Here is a 25,452-nt window from a genome sequence, read left to right as displayed (position 1 = left end):
ACACAAGGGCTGAGCAGCAGCTGCTTCCTCCTGGCCATGGGCAAGGTCCTGTTGTGCAGCTCCAGTGTGGGTTCATTCCCGGCCCCTCCCAAGCAATTAAACGCCGAAGCAGCCCCATGTGCTGCAGGAAATGTTGGGAATGTTATTTATTTATTTATTTTGCTTGAACGCTGCTACAGCAGGCGCTAAAAAAAAAAAAAAAATTAAAATAAACAAACAAAACCGCCAAAAAAAAAAAGGGGCTTTGCTGCCGAGGTTTCTGCAGCTCCTCCTTGGCAGGTGGGAATCCTGATTCCCTGGGGGAGCAAAACCTGGCCCGGGGTTTCCTTGCACAGCCCCGGGATCTGTTTGCACCCCCAGCCCGGGGCTGGCAGCTCCCAGTTCCTCGTTAATGACGCAGCCGGGCTGGCACAGGTGGCATTTCTCCCCGTGGCAGGACAACCCCCCAGCCCCTGCTGCTGGCACTGCCCGGGGACAGCGGTGACACCACGCTGTCCCCCCCCCAGGACACCCTCGTGTGCCCCAGCAGGGGCACGGGGTCACTCTGTCCCCAGCCCTGGCGGGATCTGTGCCAGGACGGGAGGCTGGACCTGTTCTCCCACTCCTGGGATGCTCCAGCACGAGGCCACCCTGTCCCTGTCCCCAGCCCAGGTCCCACCCTGTGCCTGGGGACACTGCAGCAGCAGCAGCAGGTTTATTTCTCCAAGCTCAGATTCAATCCAAACCCCTCTGGTTTCTCCCAGTGTCACCCCCAGCCCTGACCCCACACCACAAAGTGGGGGGTCCTGGGGGAACCTGGCCCAGCACACAGATTCGCATTTTTCTCCTCAAATCAGCACACAAATTCGCATTTTTCCCCCCAGATCAGCACACAAATTCTCATTTTTCTCCTCAGATCAGCACACAAATTCTCATTTTTCTCCCCAGATCAGCACACAGATTCGCATTTTTCCCCCCAGATCAGCACACAGATTCTCATTTTTCTCCTCAGATCAGCACACAAATTCGCATTTTTCTCCCCAGATCAGCACACAAATTCTCATTTTTCTCCCCAGATCAGCCAGCTTGGCCAAGGACAAGAGGGGCAGCCCCAGTGATGCACCACGGGGGGGTCTCACCACGGGTTTCTCTCCCAGCACCTGTGGATGCAATGGCTTCACTTATTTTTTTAAAAAAAATCTACAAGGGCAGAGCCTGCATTTCCCCAGATTTTACCATCTCTGCTCTTTCTGGGGGTATTGATGGCAAAAAGCGAAGAGCAAACCTAACCACTCCAGATTTCAGTGCATTATTGTATTTTCAAAATTGGTGTTTAATTTTTTCACCAAAAATTAAACGCTGTCAGACTTGGGCAGCTGTGCTGGGTCACCAGGCAGGATCAGCACCCTGGCCACGAGCTTGACTGAAGGGCAGACACCAAGAACATCCCTGCAGCCACAGCAGGGATCTCAAACCAAACCAAACCAAACAAAAAAAAAAATTCCAATCTCTTCCCAGCTCCCTGGGAAAAACAAGGACCAAGAGCAGGAGGCTCTTGGGCACAGCTGGGCACAGCTGGACTCCCCTCAGCCCACGCTGAGCAATTAACAGAGCTCATTAATTCTGGCCAGGTGTGTGGCAAACAGACACGGTGAAAAGGAATCAGTGCAGAGCCACGTTGTTGGGTTTTTTTTTTCGGCTGCCACTAGAAAAAGTGCTCTGATTACAAAAATAATCTGCAGGCAAGCACGGGGTAAGCAGCAGGTTTCTCTGTCAGGCTGATTTTCGGAGCTCTGCCCAAGAGATTTGCCAAACAAAGTTGAATTGTTTTATTCTATATCAAAAGTGGGTCTATAATTTCATATAGAAAGGACAAATACGCAACGTAAGTGACAAGTGGTTCACAAATTCTGCAAATATCCTCCCAGAAATGCAGGGTTGTGGCAGATGACTTCAGCTGCCTGCACAGAAGGACATTTGCAGCCAGCTGAAGGCAGGATTATTTTTGAACCCTTCAAAATTTGCTGTTAATATATAAGGTTTATATGTCTATACACACACACACACAGAGAAAGACTTTTTTATTACATGTATATATAAAATATATACTAGATGGAAAGGCCCTCAATTATAAATGCATAACCACAAGCTGGAGCTAATTTGGCATTTTTCCTGTTTAAAAATGGATTTTTTTTTTTTTTTATAAAAACGAGTCAAGTTCTGACTCCCTGCTCAGAACCCAGCTGGGATTGGGAGCGAGGGCAGCGTTCCTCCAGCTCTGCCAGGGCACTTCCAGCCTCTCTTTCTTTTTTCATTTCTTTGAGGGTGTGTTTTCTACTAACACAGTTTTTTTTTTTTTTTTTTAATTCGAGAAGAAAACGCAGCAGAATCCAAGCTGGAAATTCTGCTTTTCCAACTCATGGAAAGCAGGGGGAGCATCTCTGATTCCCAACTTCATCCTTTAAAAGCCCTGGGCTGAGAGGCCAGCAGGAGGAAGGCTGAGGCAGAGCTCCCTGGAGCTCCCCAGCAGCTGCTACAATCATTTTGCAAGGTAGATTTTGCTAGAAAATGCACTTTAAGCATGCCCGTGCACAAACAGGTGCTGCCAGCACAGGCACAACACCCCCCCCCCCAAAAAAACAAAAAAACAAAAAATCCATAATTTTATAAAATGTAAACCCAGTGATTCCATCAGGTCTCTACAGCTTTGCTGTATCTGCAAAGCTCAGGCAACTTTGGTCGTGCTGGAGTTGGCAAATGCCACCAGGACCCCCCGTGCAGGGACCCTGGAGCCCATTCCCTCGGCCAGGACAGACAGGGATCGAGTGGGAAAGCTCCTAAGAGAGGGACAGGGACCAGCAGGAATGCCTCGGGGAGCTCAGGGAATGCCCTGGGCAGGCTCAGGGAGTGCCCGGGGGCTGCAGGTACCTGGGGGAGCGGCGGTGCTGGGCAGGAGGAGGAGCTGGCCCTGCCCTATAACAAAATGCAGGTTTTCTTGTCCTTGAAGGGGTTCTCGGAGGCCGGGATGCCCATGAGCAGCGGGTCCTTCTTGGCGTGCTCCTCGCAGTACAGCATGAGGTCTGCCGAGGCCTTGGACACCTGCGGGGCAACCAGCACACAGCGGGGCTTGCCAGGGGATGGATTGCAAAACGCTGGGAGGGCTGCTGGGGGATGGACTCGCTCCGAGGGTTTGCTGCTTTGACCCACAGGGAGTGAGGGTGAGGATGGAGCCCGGCGCTCCCTGGGGCCGGCTGTGATGCCAGGCAAAGGCCCCCGCAGGGAGCTGCAAACAAACTTCTCACCGGCACAGTCAGAAGCAGCTGTTCCCTAATTACAGCACCTTGTAAGTGTTCCTTACCCTATCAACTTTTGCCACACTGCACCGTAAGTACCTTAAAGCCAATCATCTAAAATGACCCCTCCTGAGTCCACCTTTCACAGTTCTGTTTCTCCACAGTATCCAGTCCAATCCACAAAACCCAAAACTTGTTTCTAGTTCCCTTTCTCTCTCAACAGCGTCTGTCCCTGTCCATTTCTAAATCAGCATCTCTTATCTCAAAGTTTACACACAAACACACACTATGTGAGCCTTCTGTCAGACTTTAAGCATTCTCTACAAACCCGCTTCCCACAGGGCTCCAAAATAATTCCAGAGGGATTTTCACCTCTCCTGCAGCGACAGGACAAGGGGGAACAGCTTCCCACTGCCAGAGGGCAGGGTTGGGTGGGCCACAAGAAGTGGATTTATTTGGATTTGTTGAGTTTGGAGTAGGGGGGGAACGCTGAGCTGTGGGTGCACAGAGACACAAAACACACACACTGTTATCTCCCTGTCCTACAGCCAGGAGGGGAAAAACAAGGAAAAGGAGGGGGAAGAAGGCTGTGCTCACCTTTATCCTCTCGATGGAGGCCTCTATCCTGAGCTGCTGCACGGTCCTGCGGGCCTGGGCGATGTTGTTGGTGGTGGTGGCTGTCTTGCCTGACATTTTCAGTGGAGCAGGGAGGCTCTGCTTGGGAAGACAGGGAGCTGTTGTTTGTTATCCCAGAAGGCAGCACAGCACCCTGACCTGCTGTTACACACAGGCTACACACTGCAAAAAGTGATCTTTAAACATTATTATTATTATTATTATTGTATCCAACAGGACCAATCAGCTGAAAAACAGCTCTGGGGGTCAAACACACTCCAGAGAAAGGCAGGGAGCTGCTGTGCTGTCAGATTAAGCCCTTTTCTGACCAACTGAGAGGTGTTTTAAAAACTTTTACTCCATTCTCAGTCTCATAGGAAGGGTGAGACAACACAGATGTTACAATTCACGCCATCACAACCAGAAGCTGACTATTTTATATGTTGGAGAATTCTCCACACATTCATTTCCCACACTGTGCAGGTTTCTGCGGCACAGCTTGGGCCACTGGATCCCCCCACCTGCAGCTTCCCCTGGGGTTCCAGGGATCCCAGAGGGTTCTGGAAAGCCACAACGTCCCCAGGAGCTGTCCCAAGGGAGGGGACAGCTCCTGAGCCCAGCAGGGTGAAAGCCAGGAGTGGAATGAGCCAGGAGGGAGGCACAGGATACTGGGGTGGGAAAAGCTCCCTGAGCCCATCCCGTCCAACCATGCCCAGCACTGCCAAGGCCACCAGTGCCCTGTGTCCCCAAAAGCCACATCCACAGGGCATTAAATCCCTCCAGGGATGGGGTCACAGCTGTGCCAGGCCTGGAGAAACATCCTGGGGAGAAATCACATCCTGGCATGGGCTGATCCCAGCACCCCAGGCTGGTCTCCACCTTAGGCTTAGTCCCAAGTGCCCAAGGCCAGGCTGGACACTGGGAGCAGCCTGGGACAGTGGGGGATGTCCCTGCCCATGGCAGGGGGTGGCACTGGATGGGCTTTAAGCTCTCTCCCAACCAAACCAGCCTGGCACTCCAAATTCTTCAGGTCTGCAGGAATCCCAAGAGCTCAGCCCAGGCCTGGCCGTGTCCCCGTGCTGCATCCCGGGCTGGAGCAGGGCTCTGCTGGTTTTGCCCAGCTCCAGGAGGCCAGGGGAGCTGTGTTTGTGTGTGTTTGAGCCCCTCCTGGGCTGGAGCCCCTGGGGCCCTGCAGGAGCCGAGGCAGCTCCTGACCTTTGGGAGCAGCCCCTGCAGGGCTCAGGTTTCTGTGCCCCAGCCTGGCAGCAGGGCTGTTTTCCAGCTGGTGCCCGTGCCAGCCCAGCAGGCTGGGAACGGCGTTCCCCTGCTCCCAGGCCCCGTGTGCAGGGGACATTCCTTGGAAAAGCTTTGGGCAGAGCAATTCCCGAGAGGCAGGAATGCTGGGGGAGGGACGTGCCCTCCTCAGATTTGGTGCCACTAAAAACTCACTTCCTGCAGGGAAGGGTCAGAGATCCCCCTGCAGAGCCCTGGATTCTCCAAGCCTTGTCCCACCCAGCCTTGGGCACTGCCAGGGATCCAGGGGCAGCCGCAGCTGCTCTGGGAATTCCATCCCAGCCCCTCCCCACCCTCCCAGGGAACAATTCCCAATGTCCCATCCATCCCTGCCCTCTGGCACTGGGAGCCATTCCCTGTGTCCTGTCCCTCCCTGCCTTGTCCCCAGCCCCTCTGCAGCTCTCCTGGAGCCCCTTTAGATGAAAAATGAATTTTCCCAGCAGGAAACTCCAACAGGAGCTGCTGGGTTCAGCAGGGGCTCTGCCCACGGGCTCCAGCTACACAGCCCCAAGCCCCTCATCTCTGGGACAACGAGGAGCTGTTTCACATGGACACAGATCCACCACAAACTGAGCCCAAACTCCCTGCACGTCTCCCTCACAATGTTCAACAACCCCAGCGGGAAAAACCCAACAAAAAGCAATTTATTGTTACCCAGTAACAAATGCAGCTCTGAGAGGACAGGTCAGGAGCTGCTGATTTCTCCAATTTTAGTACTGTTTTTTTTTTTTTTTAAGGAGGTTAAAAAAGTTGCAATATTTAAGAGATAAACCATTATCCTCTCATTTAACTGGGGAAGGGTCACACTCAGCCTTCCCTCCCCCAGCCCCAAACCCCCTTTTCCCACTGGAGCTGTTGGATTCTCTGGATCCCTTCCCACCCTACACGGACTGACCTCCTTAGGAAAGTTCCAGTGCTTATTTTCCCAGCTGCTTAGCTTTGTTAATAAATGAGATGTTTGGAAAAAAACAAACCAAAACAAAACAAGCCAAACCGTAAGATTTGAAAATTAAATTGCTGCCTTTGCCCATCTCCAAACAAACACGAGCTTTAATAGCCCTCCTAAGATTACTAAATCTCTTCTGCAGGGAGATTTACAACAACTAGGTCAGCTCCCAATAAATCTGTTTTCCTTCCCAGCTCCTGGCAATGGATCCGAGCTGCTGAAGCCATGGGATTTCTCCCAGGGCACCCTGGACGTCCCAGAACTCCCCAGATTGAAGCTGGAGGTGCCAGAATCCTGCAGAATGTGGGGGTTCAGAGCCCTGGGCAGGGTTTTCTGGGCTAGGAGGATCTGCCAGGAGAAGCAGCTGCTCCTTGCAGAAACAACCCCTCAGTGGGAGAGGGCAGGGCTCTGATTTCTAGGAAATGATCCCTGGTGCTCAGCAGGCAGCCCTGAGAGCCTCCCCCATGCCCTACACTTTCCCTTTGGGATCTCTCGTGTCCCAGCACTCCCAGTCACAGCTCCTCCTTCTGGTGCTAAATGCACCAAAAATGAACTTTCAACAAGTTTTTTTCCGTTCACCACCTAAACCAAAACGTGGCTGGTGATCCAGGCCAGGCTGGACAGGGCTGGAGCAGCCTGGGACAGAGGGAGGTGTCCCTGCCAGGGCAGGGGTGGCACTGGGTGGGATTTAAGGTCCTTTCCAGCCCAGAGCACTGCAGGATTTTCTGCTGTGACCTCACGCTGCTCCAGGCAGGAGGGGGTTCCCTGCAGGGACACGTGGTGACAAGTTCAGTCCCCTGGGTGTGACAGAGCTGAGCAGGACCCAGGGTGGTGGTGACAGAGATTCCCAAAGCCCAGAGCAGCTGCAGGCACGGCTGCAACTCTCCCTTGGGTTGGACTCAGAGCCTAAAACGAGACAAAAGGATCAGACCCAGAACAGCCTCCCCTGTCCCCCCTCTGCCATGGCAGGGCCACCTCCCGCTGTCCCAGGTGCTCCAAACCCACCCAGCCTGGCCTGGGACACTGCCAGGGATCCAAGGGCATCTCCAACATGGGCACCCTGTGCCAGGCCTGCCCACCCTGCCAGGGAAGGATTTATTCCTCATTTACCCACTGAACTCTGCAGAGGAGGATTCCCACCAGCTGCACTTTGCCGGGAAAAAGAGAAAACCACAGGAAACTTCCCGTGCACTTCCTGCAGCCACACACCTGCACTTTGTCCTTTCTTGAAACACCTGCAGACAGGTGGAGCTGCCCCCCTTCCACAGAAAAGCCCTGTTTTTCCAGGCCTTGCCCTATTTCTTTCCCCAGGCTTTAGGTAGTGAGGTTGCCACGCAGCAGATCCCCGGATCCGCCTGGGCTGCCTGCCAAAGCCCAGCTCCAGTGGGATAATTAAACTCTGGACTGTCTTATTTACTCTCTTAGATCCAGGACTTGTGAGGCACCTGCTGAGTGAAAGGCAATTAAATCAGCACTGCTAAGAGCAGGGCTGGGGATCTGCAGGAGATCCCAGCAGCTCTGCCTGGAACACAGCTCCCAGTTTGCTCCAGTTATGCCAAGCCAGCTCATACTGGAGCAGCAAAGCCAGGCTGGCAGCAGGATAAGCCCTCAAAGGTGTCTTGTAACGGTTTCTTTTGAAATAAAGCAGATTTTGAGGTGAACAAATCAAAACTTGGATCAACAGAGCAGGCTGGGCAAAACACAAACCAGTGACAACGAGAGCACCCACCCGTGTAACACCCCGCCAGGCCTGGGTTGAGTTTTCCAGCCCCTGGTTGGGTTTTCCAGCCCCTGGTTGGGTTTTTCCAGCCCCTGGTTGGGTTTTTCCAGCCCCTGGTTGGGTTTCCCAGCCCCTGGTTGGGTTTCCCAGCCCCTGGTTGGGGTTCCCAGCACTGCCAGCAGGGATTTAAAGTTACAGCTAACCTGCAAATGCAGGTTCCAAAGGCCTCTCCCTTCCCAGAGCCACTGGAGCCCTGCTGGGGAGGATGGAAAGGAGGAAAGGGCAGGAGAAGGACACGGGGTGTTCCCAACACCCCCACTGACCCTGCTCCCCCTGGTGTGGGTGCCCTGCACACCCTGCAGCCCCATGGGGTGGGAGGGAAGGAGGGAGCCCCAGGAGTCACTGCTGCTGCTGCAGGGAATCCGTGCTGGGGCAGCTCCAGCCCGGAAATGTTTGGCTGCTGCTGCCTGATAAACCAGGAACAATCTCCACCATGGGAATGATCCCACTTCTCTTAAATACACAGCAACAGGGGGGAAAGAGGGAAACAAGCAGCTGGACAAGCTCAGAGCTGCTCCCAGCTCATTCCCAGCCTGGAGCTCGAGTTAGCAGTTTCAGGAATTCCACACGAGCGCTGCAGGTCTCCAAGTGACACCATTCCCATTCCCTGCTGTTTGCTGGGAGACTTTGAAGCTGGCTCTGGTTTGTCACCACCACTGACACAGGCTCTGGCTGCTGCTTCACAGCCTTGCCTGCAAAACCATTCTGCTCCCTCCTTCTTCCCTGGCACGCTTTCACCCCACTGCCTTCAGCTGGCACCCTGCAAACAATTTGGGAATAACACCAGCAACCCCCAAATCCCAGCTCCAGCTGCCTCCTCGTAGCAACTCACACCCCCCAGAGCTCACAGGAATAAAAGGAATAAAATTTTGCTCCTGCAAATGCAGGGATTTGTCGGGCAGGAAGGTGCTGGGAGGAGGAAGAGGAAGAGGGGATGCACAGAATGGCACCAAGCTGAGGGAAATCCTTATGGAGGAGAGGGAAAAAGAACCCCCAGGGCCCCTGGAGGGGTGGCACGAGCAGGGGGTGATGCCAGAGCCTGGGCTGACCCTCGTGCCCCACTCCAGGGGCAGGGCAGGTGTGGGGTGAGGCTCCCATGGTCTCGGGGTGCTCCGCACGGGCCGCGCTCCCAGCAGCTCTGCGGGAGCCGGGGCTGGTCGGGACTTGAATGCTGGGGGTTGGTTTTCCTACGGGGCACCCTGGGGAGCTCAGGGTTTGTCATGACTTGCAGAACCTGAAAATGCTCCCAGTCCAAGGCAGGAGGCCACTGCTGGCACTGAAGGTGGGGGCAGGAATAAAGAACTCAGTTCTGAGCAGGCATCGGAGCACAACCACAGGCAGAGCCGAAACAATTCCACAGGAGCAGCACAAAGCCTCTGGAAGTGTGACCTTCCCTAGATCTGATCTCTGATTTTTTAGGCCTTCAGTGGAAGAATCTGTTAGAGGAACCTCAGTGTGCCTGGCTCTATTTTCAGCCCAAGTGCTGCAGAGGATTTGGAGGCACAGTGAGAGCTGAGGTGTCGAGGAGAGGAGAGGAGAGGAGAGGAGAGGAGAGGAGAGGAGAGGAGAGGAGAGGAGAGGAGAGGAGAGGAGAGGAGAGGAGAGGAGAGGAGAGGAGAGGAGAGGAGAGGAGAGGAGAGGAGAGGAGAGGAGAGGAGAGGAGAGGAGAGGAGAGGAGAGGAGAGGAGAGGAGAGGAGAGGAGAGGAGAGGAGAGGAGAGGAGAGGAGAGAGGAGAGGAGAGGAGAGGAGAGGAGAGGAGAGGAGAGGAGAGGAGAGGAGAGGAGAGGAGAGGAGAGGAGAGGAGAGGAGAGGAGAGGAGAGGAGAGGAGAGGAGAGGAGAGGAGAGGAGAGGAGAGGAGAGGAGAGGAGAGGAGAGGAGAGGAGAGGAGAGGAGAGGAGAGGAGAGGAGAGGAGAGGAGAGGAGAGGAGAGGAGAGGAGAGGAGAGGAGAGGAGAGGAGAGGAGAGGAGAGGAGAGGAGAGGAGAGGAGAGGAGAGGAGAGGAGAGGAGAGGAGAGGAGAGGAGAGGAGAGGAGAGGAGAGGAGGAATTCCAACTCAGTTCCAGCCCAGCAGCCCATCCCAGCCCGGCAGAGCTGCTCCCTGCCCCAGCCATGCTGCCAGCCTGGTTTTTCCAGCAGCCCAAGGGAAAGCCCAGGGCTCTGCTGGCCCGGTGTGGGGCCGTGCTGACACCCAGTGGAAGCACCGGCGCTGGAATCTTTTCCTTCTGCCAAAGAGAATGGAAAACGAAGCTGGGCAGCAGGAAAGCACCGGGGTCCTGCCCTCAGCCAGCAGACAGAGCTGAGGGTGCAGTAAAGCAGGGATTTGAGATGCTTTTGGGTCGGTTCTCTCTTGATGGTGCTTTTGTCCCATCCCTAGAAGGGTCCAAGGCCAGCATGGAGCAGCCTGGGACAGTGGAAGGTGGCCTTGCCCATGGCAGGGGTGGCACTGGACGGGCTTTGAGGTCCCTCCCAACCCAAATTCTGGAATTTCACAATCCTTATTCCCCACACAGCGAGCAGAGAGACAAGTGGTGCAATATTCCACAGATTTCTGGGAGCACCCCGAGCCACTCCTGCCCTTTGCAGACTGAACACAACATCCACAGGGCAAACATCCCAGGAAAAGTGGCAACAGGGGTCACCCATGACCTCCCTGCTCCCATCACGGGGAAGGAGGAGGATTTTTCCACATCTACCCCAAACCAAGCTGTGAGTAGCAGCTCCCTGGTTGAGCAGGTGAGAAGGGCTGGATTTTTAAGCAGGACTGGATTTTTAAGCAGGACTCAGGTGAGATTTACAGTCGTGGCACGAATATTTTATACGAGCTAGAGAAAGTTTAGGTTAGGTGAAAGAAAGCAAGATCCTCCCCAGACAGGATCCTCCCCCAGGGATCACAGCCTGGAAAAGGAAAGCTGGAGCATCTGGCAGCTGCAGGGCTTGCAGTGGTTTTGGGGAGAATGGGGAGGCTGCTCTGGGATGCACCACAGCTCAGGCAGCTCAGATTTCAAACCCAATTTTCCAGCAGAAAAGGTCCAGCAAGGCCCAGCTCTGCTGCCACCCCCCTCCTGGAGGAGCTGCAGCAGCCAGGGCTGGATGAGAGCTGGGAATTCTGGCCAGGCAGATCCACCTGGTTTGCACAGGGTGCCTGTCAGTGCAAACACAGAATCAAAGCCCCTTGAAGCACAGAACATCCATTTGTGATGTTTCCTCCTTCAGAGAATTTACACTTGAGAGTAATGAGAGATTCTACACTACAGGTCTTTTTTTTTTAATTACAAATAATGCTGCCAGCGTCTTAATTGGGGATTAAAATCCTTAATGATGTGAAATGAAAGGAAACAGACAGCTCCCAAGATCTTCAATTGGACTTGGTGTTCTGGGTGTTTAATTAAGGCTGTGCTCCTCCATAACCTCCCCTTCCTCAGTTATTCCAGCACCATCCTGCTGATCAAACTGGGCTGCAGCTCCCTTTGATTTTCCAAGTCAGCCCCCACTGTGGGATTCTGTCAAACCCAATGTACATTCTGGGAGAGGAGCAGTGGAAAAACCTGCTTTTGCTTTCCTCTGCATTTCTCCTGACTTCACTTTTTATACCTTTAGCACACACTTTTAAAAGCGACTTTTAGATCAAGGTAACTTTGGAAAACATCTGAGCAGTGTTATTTTAAAGACATCAGCCTGAAGCCACTGGAAAAGGCAACGAACTGCAGGGCAGCCTCTCCACAGCAGGTCCCTGTTCCTCCCCACAGGGAAAGAGGGAAAAACTCCAAAGAGACATTTGCAGGGAGACTTTCAGCTGCATGAAAATCAGGCTGCAAAGCAGGAGAGGGCTGTGCTGAAAGCTCCAGCCTGGCCCCAGGTTCTGTGACCTTCAGCAGATTCTTTGTCTGGCACAGATAAAGCCAGGGATGCTCTGGGGAGAGCCCCACGGGGCTCAGCTCCAGGAACTGGGAAGGTGGGAAGGATTTCACCACCTCCTTGGCTGCAGGAATTTATCCAGGTGCCTGTTTTTAAGGATGGGGGGGAACATAGAATAATTTGCATTTTTTAATGCAAAACACGTGTAGCACAGCAAAGACAGAAATGATGAAGATTTGCAGGCTGGTAAAAATTGTCCCCTAATCAGAGAAATAAACAAGGAAAAGCTTAATTTCTGTGGGAAAAGCAGTTTTTTGTGCCCCCTAAACTCAACCCAAAAGCAGTCAGGCAGTTAAAAGAACGAGGTGAAAAGCGTCAGCAATCCTGCCAAGGACTTTATATTTGTTCTGCTCCAGAATAAAATTAAATCATCAGGGCTTGGGACCTGTCGTGCTGCTTTGTATTTTGCATGGAATAAAAGAACCAGCATGGACTGGAAACTCACCTACATAGGCAGACTTGCTCCCTGTCCAGCTTGCCTTGATGTTATCGGTGTAATGATCCTGAAATAAGAATAAAATCAAAATGACAAGGATGTCACAGTGCAAGAAAGTCAAAGCTTTCTTTGGAGGGGGGGGTTGGCACTTGTGGCTTAATGCCAATCACAAAAACATTAATTTGAGATTGGAAAATCCACCTCAAACTTGGAGCAGCCTGGGATAGTGGAAGGTGTCCCCTCCCAAGGCAGGGGGTGGGACTGGATGGGATTTAAGGTCCCTTCCAACCCAAACCATTCCAGGATTATTTTGCCCCCGGAGACTCGGAGCTGTCAGCCTCCAGTGATGTGTCCTCACAGCTGGGTGTAAATCACTGCCTGAACAAATCTGAGAGCTCACATTCCCTGTGGGGGCCTTGCACGCCCAGAAAGAAACCTGGAATTGTATCAGCCCTCGTATCCTGGAGCCCCTTTAGGCCCTGGAAGGGCTCTGAGCTCTCCCTGCAGCCTTTTCCTCCCCAGGTGAGCACGCCCAGCCCCGTGAGGGTGATGGGAACCATCAGGTGATGGGAATTCTGTGAGAGCTGGAGCAGGGAGGGGATTTACAAGTAAAATCACCTTTCCCTTCACTCTCCTGGCTGTGCTGCTGCACAACCCCTGCAGCTCACACACAGGTGTGCAAACAGACACAGGTCAGGTTCCAACACCTCCCGGTCCAACAGGGGCTGGCAATTCCCGCGGGACACTCTCCTGGGATTCCCAGTGCAGGTTCCCAGTGTGGAAGGGGGATCAGAGGCACTTCCTGAGCTGGCAGAGCCAGGGCACGGCCGGATCCGGGGTTGCCCCTGGCAATTCAGCCTTTGGGATGGATCCAACCTGCACTGCCAGGGGCTGCTGGAGCCCTGGCACCGAGCCCTGGAGCTGCTCCGTGCCCGGCCCACAGCCACCCCCTTCCCTCATTCCCAGGGGAGAAGGAGGGAAAAACCCACCTGAAATTGCCCAGGGATGGTCCTGAGCCAGGCAGGCAGTGACAATTTACTTGCAGGGAATTTTGGAAGGAATTTGAGATGGGACTTCTGAATTGTTTTTGATGACGTGGTTTATTTTTCTTATCTTCTACACAGGCAGGAAGGGTGAATTTGGCTCATATTGTTACAGTATGGTTTAGAAGGTCTCAAGACTCTTAGTTGTAAGACTTTTTAAGGAGTTATTGATTAATGAAACACTATCAACAAGGATATTTATGTTTTTGACTCAATCTTTAAATGGACTCATGCTACAGTGTAAGCTTCCTTAGCCAACCATGTTATGGCACAAAAACCTACAGTGCTGCATTCTAAACTCTTTGTTTACTTCTGTAATTACTTTTATTTTTTCTCTATCTTAAACTCTAAAACTCTAAACTTCCTTTTATTTAGCTTAACATGTCTCTGCTTTAAACTATAAATCCACATTCTCCCTTCCAGCACCTCAGTTTGGGAGCCTTTCCCAAGGTCTCAGGTCAAATCCTGGGTTTAATTCTAAGCTCTGGCTTCCAGGCCCAAAGCTCTGAGAATTCCCTGCATTTCAGATTCCAACAGGCAGCAGGGGCAGTATTCCCATTATAATCACACCCTACTTCCCGTGCTGGAGACGGGATCACACTTCTAACAAGTGCTGGTCAGATCATTGTGTGGAGGAGGAAAATAAATTGTGTTAAGGACAGTCTGCCTTGCCACAGTCCTTGTCCCCGTGCCAGGCTTGTCCTGTCCACATCCAGCAAGGAAACCAAAATAAATCAACGTGACACGTAACCTCCCCCAGGGACGTGTGGCTGCTGCACAAAATCAAAGCCAGAATGGAAAAGCTGCTGCTCTGCTTATCTGTGCAACGTCCCAACCTGCTCACACCCCCTGGAAACCGTCAGGGGAAAATAAGAAGAATTTTAAAATTGACTTGTGCATCCTGAGGGGGACGAAAACACGGTCAAAACAACCAGGGAGCACCCGGAATGGTTTGGGTTGGGAGAGACCTTCAGGGATCAGCCAGCCCGAGCCCATCTGGAGGGCTCCTACAGGGAATGCTGCATCCCCTGGGAATGCTGGATGCCCCAGAGCCACGTGTCTCTCCAGGGGCTGGATGTACCCCCACCACACTCCCACCTCCCATGGGGACCCCCACTGCTCCCCCCACCTTCCTGCTTCTTCCTAAAATCCCATGGAGAATCCCACCACACCCCTTAGGACTTCTGTCACAGCCTCTGCTCTTTCTCATCGACTTTAAGTATTTTAAAATTGACTTGTGCATCCTGAGGGGGACAAAAACACAGTCAAAACAACCAGGGAGCACCCGGAATGGTTTGGGTTGGGAGAGACCTTCAGGGACCAGCCAGCCCGAGCCCATCTTTGGTTCATGTGAGCAGTAATTCCAGCCCGGAGCCACACTGATATTCCTGCCTAATCAAAGCTCCTATCAAACCACTCAGAAAAACCCACAAACCCAGCATTGCTGGCATAGTTTGAGGCTGGAGTAATGCCCCCCCTGCAAAAGCCTCCACTCGGAGGCCGGGCCCTGCTGGGGAAGGAATAAATCAGGGAAGGGCACGTGGGCTGAGGAAATTCCACAGCTGGATGGGTCCCAGTCCCCCTGGCCAAGGCTGGCAGCACCAGCCAGCTCCTCCTGCACTGCAGGAGTTCCAGCTCCAGCTGGAGCATCCCTGCTTTGCAGGAGGAATCCCTTGCAAGTTCTACAGCAACATGAACCAGATTCAGCTGGGAAAAGGATGGTCCTCCATAAAGGTCAGGGACACTTTCTGCTGACCCCAGCTCCAAGCTCAGACCAAAATCCCTGACTTTGGGAGGGGGCTTGAAGCTACAGAGGTGAAAATGTAATTTGGGATCTGCTCAAAATTATTCACGGCAACCACAGAATCACAGACTGGTTTGGGTTGGGAGGGACCTTAAGTTCACCTCATCCCAACCCCCCTGGCCATGGCAGGGACACCTCCCACTGTCCCAGGCTGCTCCAGCCTGGCCTTGGGCACTGCCAGGGATCCAGGGGCAGCCACAGCTGCTCTGGGCACCTGTGCCAGGGCCTCACCTCCCTCACAGGGAGGAATTTATCCCTAATATCTCATCCAAACCTGCCCTGTTTTTCCCTTTCTATGGTAACCACCAGTTCTCGATGTTTCCCTGGGTCAGGCAGCAAGGGCTGGGTCCCAGGGCGTCCCCTTGGCATTCTCCTGCAAAGTGGGAGGGAGAATTTTTCCCTCCTCAGCTTACAGCACCAGGAAACCTCCTGGTTATGGGCTCTGGGGGAGGCTGGGCACAAGGAAAACCCTCCTTTAGATGGGAAAACCAGACAAAACCTCCCCCGTGTGCTCCCACTGGCTCTGCACAGGGAATGGCTCTGGAGGGCGGGGGGTGATGGCACAGAGCAGCTGGATCAGGGCAGCAGCCTGGGAATGCAGGCTGGGAATTCGGGCTGCTCCCTTCCCAGCAGGACTGAGATGGGCTTGTCCACCTGCAAACGCCCCGAGAGCCAGGCTGGAGAAGAGCCCAGAGCAGGGCTGGGGGCTGGTGCCGCGTGTCAGAGCGGGGCAGGAGGCCTTGGATCACACATCCCACAGCAAAGGGTGCCAAAAACTCACCCATCCCTGCACAGCAGGTCTGGGAAGGCACGGGAGAAGGGATGGGAAGACAAAGGGGGAAAACAAAGGGGGAGCAAGCCTGAGCTGAGCCCAGGGTTTAAACAAGGAGCTGATCCCAGCGGCCTCAGCTGCTGCAGCACAAATAATCCTCACAACACACTTTCTTCCCTTTCCCTCCTCCCTCTGGAACTCCAGCACATGCCAAGACGCTGATACGGACACAGGAAGCTGAATATAAACACATTGCCTGTTTTACCAAATATTCAAAGGAACACAACTAAAAATACTCAGCTGCCGGTGTCCAGGAACATCCCAAAGCTGTGATCCAGCCCCAGCCACGCTGCCTGGGGCTCCCAGGGAGCTGGGATTTGGGGCACACTGAACCCCAGGTCTCAGCTTTCACACAATCCCAACTGGTTTGAGTTGGAAGGGACCTTAAAGATCTTGTTCTGTTCCCCTGCCATGGCAGGGACACTTTTTACTGTCCCAGGATGCTCCAAGCTCCAGTGTCCAGCCTGGCCTTGGACATTCCAGGGATCCAGGGACAGCCCCAGCTGCTCTGGGCACCTGTGCCTGCCCACCCTGCCAGGGAACAATTCCTAATTCCCAGTATCCCATCTATCTCTGCCCCTTGTCCTGTCCCTCCATCCCTGTCCAAAGTCTCTCTCCATGTTTCCTGCAGCTCCTTCAGGCCCTGCAAGGTCACACTGAGCTCACCCCAAAGCTTCTCCTCTCCAGGTGAACATTCCCAGCTCTCCCAGCCTCTCCTCCCAGCAGAGCTGCTCCATCCCTGGTGCCTCCTCTGGATTCCCTCCAGCAGCTCCCAGTCCTTCCTCTCCTGAGGGTCCCAGAGCTGGAGGCATCTTCCAGTGACACCCCAGAAGATCCAGGAGTGGCTCCTCTCCTCCCCAGGGACACCTGGCTGAAAGGGGCTCAGCATTCCCTCATGCCCCAGAGCCACGTGTCTCTCCAGGGGCTGGATGTACCCTCACCACACTCCCACCTTCCTGCTTCTTCCTAAAATCCCATGGAGAATCCCACCACACCCCTGAGGAATTCTGTCACAGCCTCTGCTCTTTCTCATCAATCCTTGCAAAACTCAGAATGGAAGCTTCAACTTCCTTTTTTTTTTTGTGTCATCAGTGCTGTCTCACCCTTCCAAACTCCCCCCAGGTGATTCCCGAGAGCAGAAATGATGTGGGACCAAGAGCTCCCAACACTGAGTGCAGGGGGAACCACTGAGGTTTGGGAAAACGAGCCCCAGCTGTGTAACAGTGCAAAATTCACCAAACAGCTGCACAATTGCAGCAGAGCAGGAACCCCTGGAGTCACCACGCATCTGCAGCTCCCATTTCCCAAGAAAAAGCGAGCGCGCGGCGACTTTCAAGAACTGGGGGTGTCCCCTCCCAATTAACGGAGTTTCCATTAATTATTCCATAATCAACCCCAGCCCCTGCCGCTGCTCAGGGCTGTTTCTGTGCCAGGAGGCAGCAGCCTTCCCCCATTCCCAGGCTTTGTGTAAGCACAGATGGAGTTGCAGCAACTCAACCCTCCCCGCAATCCGCGGCCGGGCCAGGGCTGTGGCGGTGCTTCCCTCGACGAGTGCGAACCTTTGGAAACGATTCCCTCCGCCCCCCTGCCGCCACCTCCGCTCCGGCAAAGGGGACAGAGGGAAAGGGCGGAGGCTGAGCGGTTCTGGGGCCGCAGCGCGGATCCCTGGAGCGATGCGGGTCCCGCAGGGACACGCCGGGCTCGGGGAGCTGTGTCCAGGGAAGGAGAACCTTCCCACCCCACCCAGCCCCCTGCTCGGCATCTCCCGCTCAGCACCCAGCAGCTCCTTTGCAAAAAGGAGGGAGAGGGAATTTTTTTTTTTTTTTTAAACAGGCAGGGAGGGACAGGACACAGGGAATGGCTCCCACTGCCAGAGGGCAGGGATGGATGGGACATTGGGAATTGGGAATTGTTCCCTGGCAGGGTGGGGAGGGGCTGGGATGGAATTCCCAGAGCAGCTGGGGCTGCCCCTGGATCCCTGGCAGTGCCCAAGGCCAGGCTGGACACTGGGGCTGGGAGCATCCTGGGACAGTAAAAAGTGTCCCTTCCAACCCCAACCATTTGGGATTCCATAATTCTACTGTGTCACCCCAGCTCCACATGAATCTGGTTCAAATGCCCCGAGTCTTTTTAGCAACAGAACCTAACACCTTAAGAACTTTCAGTACTTAAAAAGTTATCGCATTACGTTTGAAATAAAAAAAAAATATCTAAAACCCTACAGCACAAGTCAATAATTTGATTTAACACCAGCAAGACATGAGAGATCAGTTGTTCTGCTGCCTGGGAGCCCAAGAAGCTCCTTCAGGGCAAGAGGAAAATTTAATCTTTCTAGGAAAAATCCCCCCATCAGCTGGGTGATTATGGAATGAGCTTGCCCTCAGCATCAGAGCATCACTGCTCCTCTCTGGAATTGATTGCTCCTTGATTAGAGATATCCCAAATGCTGTGGTGCATCCCTGAAATACGGGATTGAGGAGTCATTAACTCCTCAAGAATCCCTCAAGCTCATTTAGTGGCACCGAGCAGCACAAAATCCTGCCACTGTCCACTACTCACCCTCTACTCGCAGAATTACTGAAATACTTCAGAATTTCTGAACCAATTTACACCCCAGACACACACACGAGTAACGTGCCCCTGGTCCTGGGGGTTCCGAGCCAATTAAAACCCCGGATAATCGCCTGGCAAACTGCTGGGAATTCCATTTTGGCACTTTCCAATTGCCACACTAATTAAGTCATAGAATCACGGAATATCCTGAGCTGGAAGGGACCCACGAGGATCATCTGGCCCTGCACAGGACAACCCAAAATCTCACCCTGTGCCTCCCTGAGCTCTGGAAGCCTCAGGGAGCTCTGGCATTCCCTGGGGATCTGTTCCGTGCCCACCACCCCCTGCAGGAAGAACCTTTCCCAAAATCCAACTTAAACCCCTCCGGACACAGCTCCAGCTCCTTCCTAAAATCACAATATACACTCAAACCCCTTCCCCCCCCCAAAAAAAAAGTAAAGAATTTAAGCTTGCAATAGAGAATCACAATTTTAAAGTTACTAAAGGAACTAAAAACTTCCAGGAGTTGATCAATGATCTGTGTGGGTCCCTTCCAGCTCAGGATGTTCTGCAATTCCATGATTCCAAGCAAACCTATTACTGCAACAGGGTGTGTAATCTCAGTATCAAAACGAAACCTCCTGGAATAATGACGCTTCCCACTAATTAACCTCCTTCCCACACTCGGCCCACAACTCCCCGCACGTGGGAAACTTCCTCCGTCAAGCAGAGCTCGGCGATTCCGCGGAAAACCCACGGCCCGACGGCTGGGAACGCTAAAACTGGGAAAATTTAAAGGATTTAGCTGAAAGCTGGGGCGGCCCCCGTGGAGTTGGTGCCGCCAGCTCTGGGTGTCCACCGGTGCCACGGGGGAAGTTCTGGAGGGAAGGAGAAGGAAAGGAAGAAGAAATTGCCTGTTTCAGAATTATTTCTGCCTAATTAAGCGGATTTTTTTTTTTTTTTTTTTTTACACAACTAAGCAGATTTCTCCCTCATTCCCGCGCCGCACGCCACTTGTTGAACCACACCGCACCCCGCGCGCTGCCTCCCGCCGGGAACCCTCCTCAGCACAACAACAAAAAAATCGGTTAAAAAAAAAAAATATATATATATATATAAAAAACTCCAAAGCAAGCCCAGAAGCAGCCAGGCACCGCTCGGGCCCGGCCCGCCCCGCCAGGCCCGGCTGCCGAAGGGGCCGGGCTGGCGCTTCCCGCGGGCCCCGCGGTGCCGGGCGCGCTGTGCCGGGCGGCGGAGCTCGCTGTTCCCGGTGGGAACCCCCCTGTCCCGGGCTCCCGGGCTCCCGGTACTCACCGAGCGCCGCTCCCGGTGTCTCCACGGGCGACCGGAGCGGGAGCGGAGGCCACGCCCACCGAGCGAAGCCACGCCCTAATTCCCAATCGACCACGCCCACTCCGCGTAGCCACGCCCGCCCTGAACGGGGCGGGGCATTGGGCGAATGGGCGTGGTCATGCGAATGGTGGGCGTGGCCACGTGGTTCTCCCAAAGCCGTGCAGAATTCCAGAGCCAAATCCCGCTTGTCCCGTTCCCGAGAGTGGATTCAGGGCGCTGGTGCTGAGTGGGAAGAGCGTGCGCCCGAGGGATGGGAGCAACACGCGGGGCTTCTGGGGGTGGCGGTGGGGGAGAATCCGGCGGGATGGAGGCGCTGGAGCATGGATATCCTGGGAATTTGGGGAGTTAGGGGTTGCGGCGGTCGCCAGGGAGGGGCAGGTGTGGTATTTGCAAAGGCTTGTCTGCTGCCCGAACGAGCCCGGCGTGCCTGTGCTTGCGGGGCTCTGATCCTGGGATCACCTGGGAATACATTTGTCTCCAGAGGCAGGGGAGGGAGGGTGTGGACTGAAATTTAAATACGGGCTCCTGCCTGGGAGCCGCAGGAGGGAGAAGGGCTGGGAAATGAGGGAAGCTCTGGCACAGACTGTCCGGGGAACACGTGGCTGCCCCTGGATCGCTGGAAGCGTCCAAGGCCAGGCTGGACAGGGCTTGGAGCAACCTGGGAAGGTGTCCCTGCACACGGCGAGGCGTGGAATGGGATGGGATTTAAGATCCCTCCCAACTCCAGCCGGTCTGGGATTCTACAGAATTCCAGGAAAACTGGGGCAGAAGCTGCGCTCATCCCCATCACCGCCTCTGCCCAGAGTGCGTCCCCACGGAGCATCCCTGTCCTGAGAGCAGCAGGAAAACCTCTCCTCGCCCTTTTCCATGGTTTTGCCCGATGCCAGCACAGGCGGGTTGCTGCTGCCCCGGCTCCAGCCTGTCTCACAGCAGCTTTTATGGGAGAGGAGATGGGCTCAGCAGTCTGCCCGGCTCCTCTCGATTGCCCTTCCAGCTGGGAACGCAGGGATGCACAGGAGGACCTTGTCCTGCATTATGCCCCAGTGAAAAAAAAAAAAAAAAAAAAAAAAAAAAACCAAAAAAAAACAAAAAAAAAAACAAAACAAAAAAAAAAAACCCAAACAAAGCCTTTGGGAAGACTGTTAAAAGGGAAGGAATTCCTCGTTCGATTCCTATTTAAAAGCACAGGAATCAGGTTTTCCCGAGTGTGGCCACCAGCCAGGCGGGAAGCGTTGCCCTCTCGCGGGCTAAAGCAGCAGCTTCCCACCATTCCGTCCTAACCGAGAGCTTAATTAGCCAGCCTTAATTAACTATCTGGGAGCGCAGCACTCCCAGGAGGGCAGCACCTGACCCGAGCAGGAGCTCGTCGGGGTTCCCTGGAGCTTGCCAGGGATTCCCAGGAGCTTTGCTGGGGCTCCCGTCCCATTCCGGCCAGTTTGCCACGGGGCACACACTGGGAGGGCACCCTGGGGCAGGAACTGGGCACACCTTGGTTGCCCCGGGGCTCGTACTGCACATACTGGGAACACTGGGACACGCAGTGGACGCACTGGGAGGGCACACTGGTTTGAACTTTGTATTTTCTCTATTAAACATTTATTTTCTTTTCCACCAGGGGCGGGATAAAGGCTCAGCAAGAGGGGATCTGCTGTTTTTCCTTCCTTTTGCTCCTTCCCAGACATTCACCCAGTGGATGTCTCACCTTTGTCTGAAAGCAGGACGGAGTTCTTCGGATCCTGGTGATACAAGCACAGGTTTCCCTTTCTCCTACAAGCACAAATATACATGTAAATGTTTATTATTGTTATTAGTGTGTAGTAGTAGCCTAGATCAGGGCACTCACTCTTAGATATCGGGAAGGAATTGTTCCCTATGAGGCCCTGGCACAGGTGCCCAGAGCAGCTGTGGCTGCCCCTGGATCCCTGGCAGTGCCCAAGGCCAGGCTGGATGGGTTTGGAGCAGCCTGGGACAGTGGGAGATGTCCCTGCCACGGCAGGGGTGGCACTGGAGGGGCTTTGAGATCCCTCCCAACCCAAGCCAGTCTGAGGTGAGATGCTGGGAGGGACTCGGAGCAGGCCTTGGAGCAGTATCCAGGGTGGAATCCCGTCCCCCACCACCATTTCTCTCTGTGAACTCTCGTTATTTCCTGCACAGCGAGGTTCAGAGTTCAGCCGAGGGCTGCCTGCACTGCTCAGCCCGGGAGGGTTTGCGGCAGCTCTGCTCTCAGGGTGAGCTTTGGCCAGAGAAAGCAAAGCCAGATTTCTTCTGCCTGTTTGGCACTGCTGCTCCTTCCCACCTTGGATGCTCTGTATCCCCTTCCAGGGAGGTGAGGGATTCACTGAATGAACTCAGGGGGCTTTCCCACAGGGATCATGGAAATCTCTGATGCTGCAGAAAATGAGCCACACTGCTCCTGGCCCCAGCAATCCTGGCAAGAGCCGGCAGAGCAGAAAATCTTAATTCTTGGACAAAATCATCAAGATTATACCACATTCCCCCTCAAAACCCCCTCAAAATCAGTGATTTTCCCCCAGGATCTGTGCAGCACGGGGATTTTGACTCAGTTTTCCCAGGATCTTTGCAGAATGGGAATTTTGGTTTGGTGGTTTCACTGAGCTTGTATTTAACCAGAAATGCAGAGAAACACAATCCTGAAATGAGCTGGGAGCAGGCAGGGGCTCGCTCCCGGTTAGAGGCCGGTGTGGGGTGGAGGTCCTTGTCCTGCCTTTCAGGAAGGGGGTGCTCCCAGCAACCCTGGGATTATCCCTGGGCATGGAATCCGGAGTGGCAGTGACAGAAAGGGACTTCACAAACAAGGCACAGCCAGCAGCCAAGGACGGCTTTCTCTGGAGCAGGAGCGTAATCGAATTCCGCGTGGGAGAAGCGGAGGTGCAGGAGACGGCGCAATGTGATTTCCAGGACAGCCATCCCTCACCTCTCCTCTCTGCAGGGCACAGCCTGTGCCTGTCCCCGTGCGCCTGGCCAGGAGCAGCTCCCGCTCTCCCATCTCCATCCCTGCTGCATCAACAGCTGCCATTCCCTCCCTCCCTCCAGTGTCATCGAGAAGGAACAGGAGCCCAGGCTCCCTTGGCTTTTCCCACCCTTGTCCCAAAGAAGCAGCCCACAGGGATATGGTCTGAACCCACCCAATGCTTATTTTCCCTTACTATTTATCATGTATTCCTTCCACAAAGGAATCCCTTAAATCCCCAGCCCTGGGCAGCCGGACCCAGCCTTCCCTGGAAAAGGCTGTCCAAAAGGAGCAAGTGTGATAAACGGTCCCGTTCTGGGTGTCCACGCTGGACACCCCTGGGAAGAGCCTTGCTAAGGCTGTTTGGAGCAATCATTAATGCAACAAAAATTATTAAACACCAAATGTCCTTGTGTTCCACATAGCAAACACCAGCCACCCTTCAGCATCCTCTTTCTTGGACGTAAAGACTTATTTTTTTCCACTACAAATTAATCAAATGAATCAATGTCTGGAATTATGCCTGTGGGAATGAGTCATTTCTTACAGTTCATACAAATATTTCCCATTTTTGAGCCATATTCTGGCTCATCTTTCCAGATAATCACAAAACCAGCCACTCTCCCCTAGTTCCAGCTTGGCCAGCTGGTAAAGCATCTGACAGCAGAAATGGCTAAAACAATCTGAGCATGAGCATTCCCTTGTTTGTTAATTTTCTTCCCTATTTTTGGGCTTTATGTTGTTGAAATGACACATCAGAACCGCCCAGGGACAGAGCTGAGTGCTGCAGCTCAGGTGTGCTCTTCCTCGGGGGTGCAAGGAGTTGTTCCCTCACCTCCATATCGATCCCAGCAGGTCCCTATGGGCCCGTACAGGGCTGGACGTGGGTGCAGGCTGGGATCTGCTCCATCCCTGCTCGAGGGATGCTCCAAGCAGTCAGGAGGATGTGGGCAGCAGGCTGTGGGCAGCCAGCGCTGGCAGAAGAAGCCTTTTCCTCACTCCCATCCCAGATGAGACCTTGGTCTTGATCCAAGGACTCCATGTGATGGGGGGGTTTTTTCCCTCCCAGGAGGGATTTTCACTGCCTGGGTGTGAGCTGCTCATCCTTCACCCACGGGCAGCCTGAGGCAGATAATGGCATGCAGGGGTTGGAGGAAAACATGTAGGAACAAAGGAACACCACAACGTAGGAGAGAAGAGTTTTCACATCTCCATCCTTAGATATTTTTAGTCTGAAAGGCACAAGTGCATCACTGAGCTATGAAAGGAAAGCTCCCTGCTGCTCTCCGAGTCAGAGGCTTCGGAGCAGTGCTCTGCCTGCTTTGGAGGAGGTACCTGTGGGCACCTATATCCAGGTGTGGGAATGCCATGTGCCTTTAGCTGGAGGAGACATCACTGGCAGGGATACCTTCCCCTAGCCCAGGCTGCTCCAAGCCCCATCCAGGTCTTGAACACTGCCAGGATCCAGGGGCAGCCACAGCTTCTCTGGGCACCCTGTGCCAGGGTCTCACCACCCTCAGAGGGAAGAATTTCCTTCCCAAAATCCCATGTAAACCTGCTCTTCTTCAGTTTAAGTCCAATCCCCCTCGTGAAAAGCCCCTCTCACTGCATATCAGCTGCATTTGCCCTCTGCTCAAGGCTTGGAGCAAGTTCTCAACACAGGCTGCCAAGAAGAGATGGGCTCTGGTGGGACCCCACACCCCCATTCCCACCCGGATAGGAGCTGAGGGCAACGGGAGGGGCAGTTGGGATGGTTGGGCTGGAAGACTCTGGTTCTGTGCTAATCCAGGAAAACACAATCATTCCTTTCCCTCTAATTTCCAGGCTTGCTGGAAGTGTGAAGAGGACAAAGATGAGGACGGAGGCAGCTGCCCAAGCCAGACCCAGTTCCAGTGCCCAGCTGTGCCAGCGAGGTTTGGCTCCACCACCACAGGACTGTGAACAAACCCAGCCGAGCCACGGCAGTGCTGGGCTCCCCTCCTTCCTCTGCTCCTCCATCCTTTTTGCATTATTAAATGTACTCCTGTCTAATAGGATTTTACGCCATCGTTTTTCCCCAAAGTGGGAAAAAAGGAAATAATTAGGGGTGGCAGGTCTAGCCTGGCACGCAGCAACACCATTAAGCAGGAGGCTGCTACGCTGCCGTTGGTCTGGAGCCTCTTTAGCATTTTCATTAGCTCTCCAAAGCTTTTGATGTCCCTTATTTATGACACAGACGCTGCAGAGGAGGCAGGCAATGATTAAGACGAGCTTTTACTCTTCTGGAGTGCACCGGGTACCTCGTGGCTACGGACCCTGCATATAAAGCAATATTGCTTATTATTCCGAGCTGTTCGTTCCATTAATCATGAGCCTGCTTTGCTCTGGGAAGAGGAATTGGAATACAGCAATATTCTGTCTGCTTGTTTTTAAAATACATGTGTGGGTGGACACTCCAGCTACTGCTCACATTTTTCTCTCGCAAGAAGAGCTGTTCGTGATTCTCCTCCCCAGTGTTTTCTTCTGACACTGATTTTGTTCATCGAACTTGGGAAGGGAACTGCCTCAAGCCTGTCAACGAGTGTTGTATGGAAATAAGGAGTAGTGACTGAGAAACGCTTGAAATTCAGCATCCCAGAGAGGAAAAGGATTTCTTTT

The 25,452-nt window shown here is 53.7% G+C and overlaps 1 protein-coding gene across 4 annotated transcripts; it reads right to left on the bottom strand.

Moving 5' to 3' along the window:
* GNG12 (G protein subunit gamma 12) lies at positions 1-19,880 on the bottom strand. Of its 4 annotated transcripts, XM_053950743.1 has the most exons (5): positions 19,806-19,880; positions 12,269-12,326; positions 3,870-3,986; positions 2,908-3,078; positions 1-185 (listed from the first exon to the last, which is right to left on the bottom strand). In XM_053950743.1, the coding sequence occupies exons 3-4, from the start codon at positions 3,963-3,965 to the stop codon at positions 2,953-2,955; spliced, it is 222 nt and encodes a 73-aa protein (XP_053806718.1). In that variant the 5' UTR covers positions 3,966-3,986; positions 12,269-12,326; positions 19,806-19,880; the 3' UTR covers positions 1-185; positions 2,908-2,952. The 4 variants fall into 4 exon arrangements, with proteins under 4 accessions (XP_053806718.1, XP_053806716.1, XP_053806715.1 ...); XM_053950741.1 differs by lacking the exon at positions 1-185 and having other exon boundaries at positions 2,044-3,078; positions 3,870-3,989; XM_053950740.1 differs by lacking the exon at positions 1-185 and having other exon boundaries at positions 2,044-3,078.
* Positions 19,881-25,452: the final 5,572 nt, after the last annotated feature.

This window comes from Vidua chalybeata, chromosome 9 (genome assembly GCF_026979565.1).
Source record: "Vidua chalybeata isolate OUT-0048 chromosome 9, bVidCha1 merged haplotype, whole genome shotgun sequence".
NCBI classification, from domain to species: Eukaryota; Metazoa; Chordata; class Aves; order Passeriformes; family Viduidae; genus Vidua; species Vidua chalybeata.
The sequence above is the reverse complement of the archived record's forward strand: the minus strand, read 5'-3'. Positions and strand labels throughout refer to the sequence as shown.